The sequence below is a fragment of the Phocoena phocoena genome, chromosome 12 (genome assembly GCF_963924675.1).
Source record: "Phocoena phocoena chromosome 12, mPhoPho1.1, whole genome shotgun sequence".
Taxonomy (NCBI): domain Eukaryota; kingdom Metazoa; phylum Chordata; class Mammalia; order Artiodactyla; family Phocoenidae; genus Phocoena; species Phocoena phocoena.
The window spans coordinates 43,191,070-43,204,833 of record NC_089230.1 but is presented as its reverse complement, the minus strand read 5'-3'; the positions used below and the strand labels follow the sequence as shown (position 1 = coordinate 43,204,833).

The 13,764-nt window shown below is 36.5% G+C and overlaps 1 protein-coding gene across 1 annotated transcript in view; it reads left to right on the top strand.

Annotated features, from left to right (window-relative positions):
* The first annotated feature begins 639 nt into the window (after positions 1 to 639).
* The window catches only part of RFX6 (regulatory factor X6), a 55,976-nt gene continuing 42,851 nt past the window's right edge, over positions 640 to 13,764 (top strand). The window contains exons 1-4 of the mRNA XM_065889096.1: positions 640 to 862; positions 1,129 to 1,285; positions 4,127 to 4,250; positions 5,953 to 6,014. Coding sequence (XP_065745168.1) covers positions 640 to 862; positions 1,129 to 1,285; positions 4,127 to 4,250; positions 5,953 to 6,014 — 566 coding nt within the window. The remainder of the gene's footprint in view (positions 863 to 1,128; positions 1,286 to 4,126; positions 4,251 to 5,952; positions 6,015 to 13,764) is intronic.

The window sequence follows — 13,764 nt, the reverse complement described above, 5'->3', positions numbered from 1 at the left end:
TCCTGGAGGGCAGAGAGGCCCGGCATTCTGCACCCGGGAGCAGGGCCCTCTGGACACTCGTGGGATGCGATGGCGTCTGTCCCAAGTCACTGAGAAGGGCCTTCACCACCCCCTAGGATTACTCCAGTAATAAATCAACCGAGGACATGTGCAAAGACTGAGCGGTGCTCTGGGGTCCTCCTCTACTGGCCTGGGCCTGCAGAGTCAAGGCTGTCCGCGGAAGCAGCCTTGGTTCTTTCTGGGAGCTTTGGGTGTGGAAAGAGTGCTCGGTCCCAGGGCAAGATGAGAGAAAAGGAGGAAAGAGGGGAAAGGAGATATGGGGAATGGGACTCTATTACTCAGGCTCGACGAGCGCAGGTGAGGAAGTGAGTTCCAAGCTGAGCATCTGCCAGGATGGCAGACAGGTGGAGAGAGTCAGTCCCGCCTCGGCCCACCCAGTTCCCAGGGCTGTCCGAGCCGTACCTGTGCGCGGCCTTCCTTCTCCGCGACGCCCGGGGGATCCCGAGCCGCAGCCTCCGTCCCCGCCCCAGCGGCCCCGGGTCCCCAGCCCCGCCCCGCCCCGCCCCGCCCCGCCTCGGCCTCGGGGCTCCGCTGGGAGCCGGTCGAGCGGCGGGTGCCCGAGTCTCCGTGGCCAGGAGGATGGCCAAGGTCCCGGAGCTGGAAGACGCCTTCCTGCAGGTGCAGGCTTCTCCCCAGGTTTCCCCCGAAGTCCAGGAGGAGTGTTGTGTGCAGCTCCTGAGCAAGGGTTTGCTCGTTTTCCCCGAAGAAAGGGTGTACCTGGCGGCTGAAGCGCAGCCCGGCGTTGCGCTGGGCAGCGGGGAGAAAGGGGACGACCCGGAGCTGCCGGTGGGAGTTAAAGCCGGTGAGTGCTCTGCCGTCTCCCGGGACGTGATTGGGACGCGGATGTATTTTTTACAGGGCATCCGATAATAAAAAGAAACATACCGCAAACGTGCATATATTTCCCCTAGGAAAATGATTGTTAAATAGAAATTAAGTCGAAAGGATTTTACATAGCTCTCCTCTGAACCCCATAGGCCACCCTGTTTGACGCCAAGATACATTTAGAGGCTAATTAATTGATTGTATATTCTGATTTTCTTTATCATCTTTTCAACTTGCAATCAGAAATGCATTTAAGCAATGGTAACTTTTCCTCTGAAGAAGAGGTTGCGGACAATCAAGACAGCAAAACCAAAGCAACCGATCCACACCTCTCTCAGAAGAAAACCATCACGCAGATTATGAAGGATAAAAAGAAGCAGACTCAGCTCACCCTGCAGTGGTAAGACTCGCCCAAGGATACCCTTAAGCACCTGTTGAATTTTTAAAGTCAGTATATTCAGATTCTTTGCTTTTCTCAATTTGCTTCTCCCTCAGACTTTCTTGGAGAAGTTTAAAAGACCGATTAGAAATTCATCCAAAAATTGTTTTCACTGAATATTTGGTATAGAGACATACTCTGGTACTGGTGAAAAATGATCTGCAATACAAATAAAAACCATCACTCTGTTCATTATTGACTAAAACTATAATTTCTTCGAATGTAAGCAATAATGAATTTTTTATTACTTATTTGCTTAACATGCAATCAATTCAGTCCTTATATATTTGTTATTTTTATGTTTATAAAACATGATTCTTAAAAACAACTTAAAAGGAGGAAGGATCTTAACGGTGCCTTTATCCGTAGAGAGCAAATTCAAAATTGTGTATTGGCCATAAGATGAAATGTGTTTGAACTAGAAGACATAGAAAAATCAGTTAAGATGACGCTATTAACTTAAATAAATGTTCAACTACCTTTCACATATGATTTATTACAGTGAAATATCACTAATTGGATTTTGTGGAAAATCTTTAAAAACCAAGAGTTTATCAGTAGGCTCTCTACATATACAGTACATTTTATAATATTCTAAAAGGAAGAGAAATTTAAAGTAAAAACATAATATTAAACTTCTCTATGTAGTGTGAAGAAATAGAACTATAAATTTCCTTCCGAATTCCAAATAAGACGCAAATAAGTAAAAATGTCTACTTGCTGATAAGTTACATGATCTGTTTATATGTAAAGTGTGATCTAAATCTTAGAAAAATACACTAGAAAAAACAGTATCTTAAAAAAACTAGCACATCTTATTTTATTTAAACACTGAATTACAATTTGCATGTAGTAAATTTTTGTAATTATATCCTTAACTCTTTCAAATATTTGAAATATAAACTAAATATCTTTCTAAAATTATGGTTTAACTATTGAAGTTGATATCACATTAACTGGTTAAGAATCTACTAGAGCAGTAAATAGTTGAGCTAATTATCTGAAATATTTAGGACACACTATTTTTCTTAGGATAATTGGAGCTAAAAGGTTTTGACTTCAGATATATTATGAAGGTCTTTTGAATGATCACTTGCATTATTCAGTTCAACTTGAATGAATGGAAACAAACTTGGGTTTTTATTTTATAAATGTAAATGCATTACAATTAAAGAAAAAAGTCATACCCAAAATTAACATTATACTTATGTATAGGATTTTTCAGTATTTTGAAGACAAAAATAATGCCTACACCATCAAAATAGCCAGGTGAAAAAGTGGGCATTATATGCGTGTCATTAAAATATAGTTTTAAATAGTTGAATATTTCTCAGTAATTTTCATATTTTTTGAAACTATAAAATGTTGTCATTTTGTTTGAATTCTCCATACTCTCTCTTAAAAAAGTGTTACATAATTTAAAAAAAAATAGCCTGGGTGAGTTATTTACCTTCTGATAAGGTTATAGATTATAGCGGGGATGTTAAACAGTAGAATTGAAAATTAAAGTGAAAAATCTGCCTAACTTCAATTTTCACCGTCAACTAGGTGTTTGGTTTTATGTATGCAAATTTTATTGGTTTTGATTCATTTTTTCCTTTGTCATAGAAAAATGGATGTCTGATACTTTACCTGCTTAGGAAACACGTCCTGTAGCTTTTATCTCATGCACCTTGGGAACGTGTTAAATCAGAGATCTAAAGAGTTTAGAAGAGTTTCACTCAATTTTAATCTGAATGCATATTCTATATTGCATTGCTCTTGTATAGTAGTAATTATGATTTTACTATACATAAAAAGAGTATAAGTAAATTTTAGCCAATATCATCTACTGAAAGGTTAGAAAAATTGAGAGTAGAGTCTACAAGTTCTGATTGCTGTTCAGATATTTATAACACTTAAATATATGTTATTACATTTATATAAATTGTGTTTAATTGCAATTGCAGGCATCCAAATTAAATGGAATTACTTCTAAATTTTCAAGGTTTATATAATTATGTTTATAATATGGAGCTGAATTTATATGTCATGTTTGGAGGCATCTATAGAGAATAACAGTATGTTTCAAGTGTACAGGATCTTTTAGATAATTGTAAGTACTGATTACAGTAAAAAGTGTAGAGATAGAAATAGATCGGTACCATTTCGAACTTAAGTGAAGTTAATTTACTCTTATGTATTTTGCAAATAAATGTATCACCATGCTTCCCTAACTATTCAGTGTTTGGAACTAGTTTGTGAAAGAAAGTAAGAGATTATAGACATTTGCCAACCTGAAGCCTGGCAGCCCTTTAGTGTTGAGAATGTTATTTTTAAAAACCATCACCTTCAATTTCACTATTCATATTTGAGTATCACAGAGCAAAGTGTGATGAACAGGGAAGACTTACACAGAAGTAAGAGAATGTTTAGTGTTGAGAATGTTATTTTTAAAAACCATCACCTTCAATTTCACTATTCATATTTGATTATCACAGAGCAAAGCGTGTTGAACAGGGAAGACTTACACAGAAGTTAAGACCTATTCTTTGGGATGTGGACCACACAGGAGTGGTTTTGTCTTAGCCATGGTATTTTAACTGCACTAGCAGGTGTTCATTGGGGTTCTTGCTCTTCTAACTTTAATCCTTGTGATCATATTTTTAATATTATCCAGAATAAAAGAAGTCTACTCATGTCTGCTCAAGAACTCATTGGTATAGAGTCTGTATTCAAAAGGAGCATTAAATCAACGTGAGAGGGGAAGGGAAAGAAGAAATAAAGAAAAGGTTTGACCTAATTCTTTGCCCTTTTTCTTAGGCTTGAAGAGAATTACATTGTATGTGAAGGAGTTTGCTTACCACGGTGCATCCTTTATGCACACTATTTAGATTTCTGCCGGAAAGAGAAACTGGAGCCAGCCTGTGCAGCCACCTTTGGAAAGGTAAATAACACATATTGGCTATACTACCTTACAACTGAAGTCATGTCAGGCAGACAGTATGGAAACAAACTTATCTGTTCAAATTCTCTTATAGAATATTAAGAATCTGTTTTGTAAGTGAAATCTCTTGGCTGTATTTGGAACTATTATATGTTTAACCTAGATGTTACCTACTATTTGTTTTACCTTGAATTACTATATGCTTTGAATATGAGAACCCTGGCTATTAGAAGATTTAATGTGACCTTAAAGGAAGCTGTATTTGAGCAATAATATTTCCTTTCAAAGATGGATACATTAAAGAGTATGGTATGGCCTGTATTGAGAAGCAGAATTAAGTGGAGGTGACAAGTATCTTGTTAATGTAATTGGTGACTGTGTTTATTCTATTTCATAAATAGTTCTCCTAATTCTCCATTTGCTCTAAGTATATTTACACTCCAAACTCCAAGATGTCGTGATGGGATTGGTTAAATTTCTCTCATTTAAAAACATCCCTTTTTACCCAACCTGTGTGGTTAGGATGGGAATCTATATAGCTGACATTCCTGTACTTACATATGTTGATCTCATTTTAAGAATCAGGAAACAATATCAATCTCTTGGGAGAGCCTTGTTCTTTGAGATTCTTGTCTTGCTCTATTATCTAAGAACCAAGGATATCCCAGAAAAATTGTAAGAAGCTTAGATCTCAAACATTGCATCTCTTATAAACTGAAATCCAAATTCTAACCTGTAGAGGGACTCGTTGTCTAGAAAATAATGATTACTATGGTCTGGCTTCCCAGTTTTTTTTTTTAACTAAAATAATTTATTAATTTATTTTGAAAACCTATCATTTACAGGAGACAGTGTGATAAGGGCATGGTAATCCAGTGATTTAGGTGCTAGCCTAGACTCTAATTTGTTGCAAGACCTGAAAAGCACTAAACTTCCTCAAAACTCAGTTCACTCATTCTGTAAAATGAGGAGGCTGCATAAGACAACTTCTAATATCCATTTTAGCTTTAATATTTTATTAGTGCCCCTTATGGCCGTCATTCTTAACTGTTTGGGGAGCCATAAAACACCTTGAGAATCTGATAAAAACTACAGAACCAGTCCTCAAGAAATTAACACATATTAATACACAGAGTTTGCCATGGAGCCTTTAGAAGATCATGTATGGATCTCCTAAGATTCAGGTTAAAAGCCCTGTTTTATGTAGAAGAGACTTTTGTTCTTTAATCAAATGCTAACTTTTAGGCAATTTAGAGAAAGGAACGTAGAAAAGAAAAAGTTTCAAACACGGCTTTGAAGATCTGGCAAGGCAAAGAAAATTTCCATGTCCTTTCAGGGTTGGAGGTAGATACTTAATTGTGGGTAAATCTCTGCAAAGAATTACTATAAAGAAACCCAAATCTTCCCACAAAGCACATACATGAAGTAATAATTGCTTTGGCAGTAACATCAAGCAAGAGCAGATATTGGTATGATCTGCTTTGGACATTGAGCAAAGGGCAGTAGAACAATGTCATCAAAAAAGCACCTCCCTCCCTTTGCTGAGGTGTCATTATGTATCAGTATGTGTATGATATTATTTTTTCCAGACTAAATATTTACTCAAAGTTCAACATTTGCTTTCTATAATTAATTGAATATGAGAGGCTTGCAACAGAAACACACACTTTCTAAAAACTAAAGCAATTGACTTTCTTTTTAGACAATTCGTCAAAAATTTCCCCTCTTGACGACTCGGCGGCTTGGAACAAGAGGCCATTCAAAGTAAGGCACATGGATGAGCACATTTCAGATCTGTACATATGATGCATTGTATATGAGGACTAATGCAATGTGAAACAAGTATTGTCTTTATCAGTGAATAGAACTAGGTATTCTCTTCTTAATAAAGCAGACTTTTACCAACTCTAAGACCTAAAAAGAAAAATAAGTGGATTTTAGAATAATGTTTAAAAAGCAAAACTTACACAGAAAAATCATATTATTTTTTCTGATGAAATAATCTAAATGAATCATTTTTATAATCTTAAAGCCACGACTGAAGGTACCAGTGTCATGAAAGGGAAATACATATGGCTACATAAGTGACCAAATGGAATCCACAACACTTCCAAAGAGCAAGGCCAAAGCCAGGGGTTGAACATGGTCCAGGTTCTTCCTCTGGTTTTTTCCCAGATAATAATTTCTTTATATTCCCCTCTTTTCCCTTCAAGACAAATGCCATGCCCATATGACTTAATGGAAATATAAATATAAAATAAGCAGTCATGAATTCTCTCTCTTGATAACTTTAGCTTTACTTATCTCTTGTGGCAACCCCTGTAGAACCCCCAGTTACAGGTTCATGTTCACCCATTATTTCTTCTGTCCACTGTGTTTTTAGTTGTTCCTTTCTTTCTGTCTACAAACATATCCAGATCTCTTCTGTGTTGATAAAATAAAATCGTCTCAAACCTGCTATACTCTTTGTTATTGCTCTGTTATTTTTCTTCTCTCTGCTATTTCTTGAGAGTAGCTATCTGCTCACTTGCCTTAGCACTGATCACATGCCTCTGTCCTGTCCATTTCTTTAGCTGGGCAAAAACTCAATGGCTTATTTTTACTGTTACTGATCTTCCTAGGCACCTGTCTAGCATTTGAACCTGTTGATAATGTCTTCTTAAAACAAATGCATAAAACTTCCCCTACAGCTTCTCTGTTGCAACACTACCAAGTCCTCTTCCCTCTTCTGCCACTTATTTTCTAGTTTGTCCAGTGTCTCCTTCGGCTCTAACATCCAGTTCAGCATTGTCCAAAGAAATATAACATGACCACATATTTAAATCAAAAATTTGTAGTAGCCATATTAAAAAAGTAAGATGGAACAGATGAAACTGATTTTACTAAGTTTTATTTAATCCAACATATCCAAAACATGATCGTTTAACCATATAATAAAAATTAAAATTATTAATGAGATATTTTACATTCTTTCTTTCCTACCAAGTGTTTGAGATCCCGTGTGTATTTTATACCTACAGCACATCACAATTCAGACTAGTCACATTTCAGATGCTTAATACCCACATGTAACTTGTGGCTATTCTATTGGCTAGCTCAGTCTTTTGGCTCAGTCACTTGCCAAAAGAATAGATCCTAATTTATTATGAATTCTCTTGAATCTCTCTCTCCATTCTCACTTTCAAAAACTGGCCTTGACTCTGTCTTTTTAGTCTGTTCAATACCATTCTTCCAAACTGACCTTCCGAAGTTCAATCATTTCTCTGTCATCCTCAGACATTTTCACCTGCTCATGACAAACTTTTCTCACCTTGACATTCAAGGTCCATTATGATTTAGTCCCAAACCATTTTCTTACCTTATTATCTACTTCTCACTTTTCAGCATGCAGCCTATGCTCTCACCAATTGATTGCCCAGTCCCCTTTGCTTCCCTCTCAACCACCACTGTTTTGTTCATGCTATCTTCCTCCATGAAAAATGCCCTTTCCCCTAGAGGTGTGTTGAAATCCTATCCATTTAAAAGAATGTCTCCTGAACTTCCTCTTCTTTTGAATCTTTTCTTAGCCTCTTGATGTTTTGTAGGCTTTTCTTTGCACCCTCATAGCAGTTTTTGATACCTACCCTAATGCGAAATTAACTTATCTCCTCCCCTTAAAAGGTGGTATTTTGAGGACAGAGACTTTGTCTCACCCATTTTCATACTATTTCTGTGGTCTGTTACATAATAGATTATCAATTTATGTCTATTTAATTGATTCCTATTAATGTGAATAGTATTGTGGCCTGAGAAATGAAATGCCAGATTGAAAAAGACAAAATTGGCTCATTCCTTCTAACCAAGTCAGCTTTTTTTCAAAGTCGAATCAGTTTAACTGCCTAATTTCTACTGAATTGATTCCTACTGACTTGTGTAGGTAGAGAAAAGATTAGATAGTGTTTGAGATAGCTAGATAGTGGAAAGAGAGGCAAAGCAATGCAGAGAAATCCTCTTCACAGGATCTACAAGAGGACAGGCAGGCAGGCTGCAGAGAAAGTCAATTAATCCTAGAAGGAGCCTTTAGGATTAGGGATGAATCATTAACCTTGTCCATTGTGACACAATGTGGCTCCAGTGTGTAGGTTTATGTTGTAACAATATGTAGTGACTTCAGGCAATTTGTTTGATATCTGAGAACAGATGCCCAAGAGCATAGCATTAACAATTTGAATTTTTTCCTACTTACCTGATGTGCCATTTGCTTTTTATAACTTGCATATTATATTTTTGGTATTTTCATATCATGGGGAAAAGTTTTTTCTATATGTAAACTAAGTATTTTGAAAGATACGGCAAGATGTAGAGTCTGTGTATTTTGTCATTGTTAATATTCTGATGTAACTATTCTTAGCGAGATACTTTTCCTGACTTTATTTCCAAGAAATACCCTTAGATTTTTTTATCTTGGAAGATAATATATCAAAAGGCAGAGTTGCCTGGTGGTTAGGAGCATGAGGCTTAAAATTGGACAAATCTGAGCTTTAATCCCATATTCCCATATACAACTAGGTGAGCTGTTCAGCTTTTCATCAATAAGTTGGATATGCCATTATCTACAGGTTTGGTGTGAGAATTAAACGGAAAAGTACAGGAATGAATGGAGACATGAATATGCTTTCAACCTCACTATCCCTAATAGTAATGAAATTATTAATAATAATATAAAATTAATAATATGATATTCACAATGCATCCAAAAATCAGCAGTGCAATTAAAAGTTATTATTTACTGAGCAGCACACACACACACACATGCACACAGACACACACAATCTCTAATCCTCACAATGACAATACAAGATTGGAATTGCTGTGTTTTACAAAGGAGGAAACTGCAGTTCAAAGATCACTGACTTGCTCAAGGCCACACAGATACTATAAAATAACAATGTTGGCATTTAGATCAAGGTTTATCTGGCTCTAAAGTTTGTGCTTTGTCACCTGATAAAGCTTCTTCTTTCCTATATCAGTCATATCAACAAAATATTGTTTAATTGAACTTTTGAGTTTTTGAGGTATAAATTTTATTTTTTCTTTTTTTTTAAACATCTTTATTAGAGTGTAATTGCCTTACAATGGCGTGTCAGTTTCTGCTTCATAACAAAGTGAATCAGTTATAATATACATATGTTCCCATATCTTTTCCCTCTTGCGTCTCCCTCCCTCCCACCCTCTCTATCCCACCCCTCTAGGTGGTCACAAAGCACGGAGCTGATCTCCCTGTGCTATGTGGCTGCTTCCCACTAGCTATCTGTTTTATGTTTGGTAGCGTATATATGTCCATGCCACTCTCTCACTTTGTCACAGCTTACGCTTCCCCCTCCCCGTATCCTCAAGTCCATTCTCTAGTAGGTCTGCATCTTTATTCCCGTCTTGCCCCTAGGTTTTTCTGACCATTTTCTTTTTCTTTTTTTTTAGATTCCATATATATGTGTTAGCATATGGTATTTGTTTTTCTCTTTCTGACTTACTTAACTCTGTATGACAGACTCTAGGTCCATCCACATCACTACAAATAACTCCATTTCGTTCCATTAATCTGCAAAACATACAAGCAACTCATGCAGCTCAATATCAAAAAACCAAACAACCCAATCCAAAAATGGGCAGAAGACCTAAATAGACATTTCTCCAAAGAAGATATACAGGTTGCCAGCAAACACATGAAAGAATGCTCAACATCACTAATCATTAGAGAAATGCAAATCAAAACTACAATGAGATATCATCTCACACCTGTCAGAATGGCCATCATCAAAAAATCTACAAACAGGGCTTCCCTGGTGGCGCAGTGGTTGAGAGTCCACCTGCCGATGCAGGGGACACGGGTTCGTGCCTCGGTCCAGGAAGATCCCACATGCCGCGGAGCGGCTGGGCCCGTGAGCCATGGCCACTGGGCCTGCGCGTCCGGAGCCTGTGCTCCGCAACGGGACAGGCCACAACAGTGAGAGGCCCGCGTACCACAAAAAAAAAAATCTACAAACAATAAATGCTGGAGAGAGTGTGGAGAAAAGGGAACCCTCTTGCACTGTTGGTGGGAATGTAAATTGATACAGCCACTATGGAGAACAGTATGGAGGTTCCTTATTTATTTTTTCTGATCTAACAGTTTTAAATGTTAATTAATATATTAGATTCTTCTTCAGAGAGCTAGCAACATTTCTCAAGCATCAATCATAAGGCATTTTAAATTATTTTATATTTGTTTAGAGATATTTATGTTTTCTATAAAAGCAAATTTGTAGCACAAACACAATTTTGCTTTCTGCTTTTAATTTTTGTCCAAAATGTTCTCTGTGTTGGTATATTATCTTCACAATCATCATTTCTATTGGATGTTTAATATTTTAAAATTTACATTTGAAAAACATTTTTATGTATATGGAAATATGAACAATTGATGATATAGAAATATAAATGAAGAAGTAAGCATATTTTGCAGAAACAGGAATTTATAATTTCTCCCAATTTTCCTAGTAATTTTGTAAAAGTTTGTATTGTCGTAGTGCCCAAAACATACCATCACTAAATATCTATTGAATTATTTCTAATATATGAATAAATTTGGTATTAATTAATTCATAAATAAATAATAAGCTCTGCGCTCCATCCCTTCATTTTCTGTTACCATCCCCTCCCTGCCAAGAAAACCAACAATCCCAATGGCAGATTCTGCATGTTCTGAAAACCAAGATAAAAACTGACTTTGCTTTTGTGTTTTTCTTTTCTTCTCTTTGATTTACCACCAATGCTAATAATTTTTTTTTCTTCCTGTGCAAAATTTTAAAAAATAAATTTATTTATTTATTTTTAAATTTTTGGCTGTGTTGGGTCTTCGTTGCTATGCGCGGGCTTTCTCTCGTTGCATCACGGGGGCCATTGCAGTGCTTGGGCTTCTCATTGCTGTGGCTTTTCTTTGTTGCAGAGCAAGGGCTCTAGGCGCGTGGGCTTCAGTAGTTATGGCACCTGGGCTCAGTAGTTGTGGCTCACAGGCTGTAGAGCACAGGCTCTGTAGTTGTGGCACACGGGCTTAGTTGCTCTGCGGCACATGGGATCTTTCCGGATCAGGGCTCGAACCCGTGTCCCCTGCGTTGGCAGGCAGATTCTTAACCACTGTGCCACCAGGGAAGTCCTAAAATTTTTAAATTTAGATTTTGAATAAATAAAAATGAATCAAAATTCTATAGGTACAAAGAGTATCTAATGAAAAGTAATTCTTGCCTATTTTATGTTATGAATGTATTATAGCAAGGATCATCAATCCATTCATATTTATATTGATGACAAAGCATGGTGCCAAAGAGTTTTTGAGGTGCAAACAATAGTAAGATAGGGTACATGCTGTCAAAACAATTTCATTATCAATATTCATTTATTTAGTAAACATTTTTCGTCTGTCCTGGTGCCGACTAGGTCCTAAAGATACAATGATTAGCAAAAGAGGCCACGTCCCACCCTTGCTCAAAATGGCTCAGCAGGGTAAGGGAGAACACAGTTGAGCCCACCAATTAGATTTCATGAGATTTCATGCACACAGTAAACTGTTTGATTTGAAGTTACATTTTAATTTCTTGTAGACTTTGATCAGTCAAATCTTGGTTTTCAGACATGACGGATAAAAGCGATTATCTTATTTATTAGTAGTGATTTAGTGGGTTAATAAAACTGATATGGCAGCTGCTCTTATCATAGTAAGTTATTGCAACTCCCTGAACAACTTAATCCCATCATTTCCTTATCAGTTATCATTTGTATAATGTAAACTAACATCAGGGCTACTAGCTCAGTGGGAACATATGTTTCAGGAATTCTATATAATGACAAAATGGAAAAGAAGAAATATAGGTGCAGGTATAAATTGATCAGCAAATGAAGAAAAGTATTAGACATAAGGTAAATACTTTAGTACTAAAAAGAGGAGCAATCATTTTTCCTATTAAAATATAACACATTCACTTTAAAATGTGGGCATAAAAATTAATTAATTATTCTTCTTTATTCCTAAAATGTAAATGATATCTGTCGCTTGACACAAGGTTAAGGACAGTTGATGCTAATGAATGAAGACAATTTTGTTAGATAATCACAAAGACTACTTGTATTATGCAAACATTTTCTTAGGGAAATTAGCTAATCATATCTAGGATTTTTAAGCAGTTATCATATATCTTTTAAAATAAAAATCATATAGGGAGAAAGAACTGTGAAATGTTTGGGAATCTTTATTCAGAGTAACCTACAGGATAGACATTAGCTATTGGTATATAAATTTTAAAAACTAGTTAGCCCACAGTGAGGCAAATCTCACTTTTTATTCAACACTTACCTGTATATATTCTTGTTATGCTAGAATATTTCTGGCAAATATTTCCTTGCAAGATTTATTTTAGGGTAATATATTAACAACAAAGTAGTGATATAATATGTTGCAAGTGAGATGAAAAATCCATGTATACTTTGTATGAAATTACTCTCCCTGGTTTTATGAGGTTTATCTTCAGCTGTTAGGAAGACAGAGAGCTGCTCATTTATTATCTCTTCTCAAAGACACTAAATCATCACTCAGACAGACGATAACATGTTCCTAGTTAGACTAAAAGGAAGATTAAAGGGGAAGATTATTTTATTGGCTCCAGAAGAAACTGGATATGAAATGTGCTAAAGCATTACAATGGTCATTGCAAAATATTGAGATTTGTATTTCCAGCAATTTCTAGTCTTTCCACCTAAATACACTGATTGCATGTCCTTTATATACATTGTTTAGGGATACAACTTTTGTTCAATGCCAATATTTTACCAGTACCTGGAAAGGCTCAGTCCTAGGAAGCAGTTATTGAAAACAACTGGCTTTAAGAGAATTTGTGTTTTATCAGTTTCCAGATTTCTAGCAGAACACATTGACTGGTCCAATAAATAAGGATTTTTCTTTACAGTAATTTCTAAGGGGGAACACAATGAAGGGGAAGATGAAATTCCCTTCCTCCAGGTTAGTAGGGGAGGTAAGCCATGTATACATATACCATTAGTACGAGATGCAAAGCTCCATGGGATAACTGACCAAGAGAGGAGTTCAAAGGACAGAGAAATTAATTTTGCCTAAGAGACCAGGCAAAGCTTCATGTGTTGAAGCTGTGCCTTGAGGCACGGATAAGAAATGGGGACATGCAGGAAGAAGGGCATTCCCAATGAGAGCTCAACAAAGTAAAGGCACAAAGTGAGGAAAGCACGCGTTATTTGTGGAGGGCAAGTAACTCTGACAGAAATAGCTAAGTTTATACAGTACTAGTGGTAGAGTTAAAGGAATTAGTAGATTTCCTTACATCACATTAGACAAGAGGCTTTTTAATCTCTACCAGATTTTAAATTGTGCTGTGTTTAAGTATATGATACTATATGCTAGAATGAAGTTATTTAAACTGTAGCATCCATAGAACAAACAGCAAGCTTTGCAAAAGACCATGAAATTGCAATA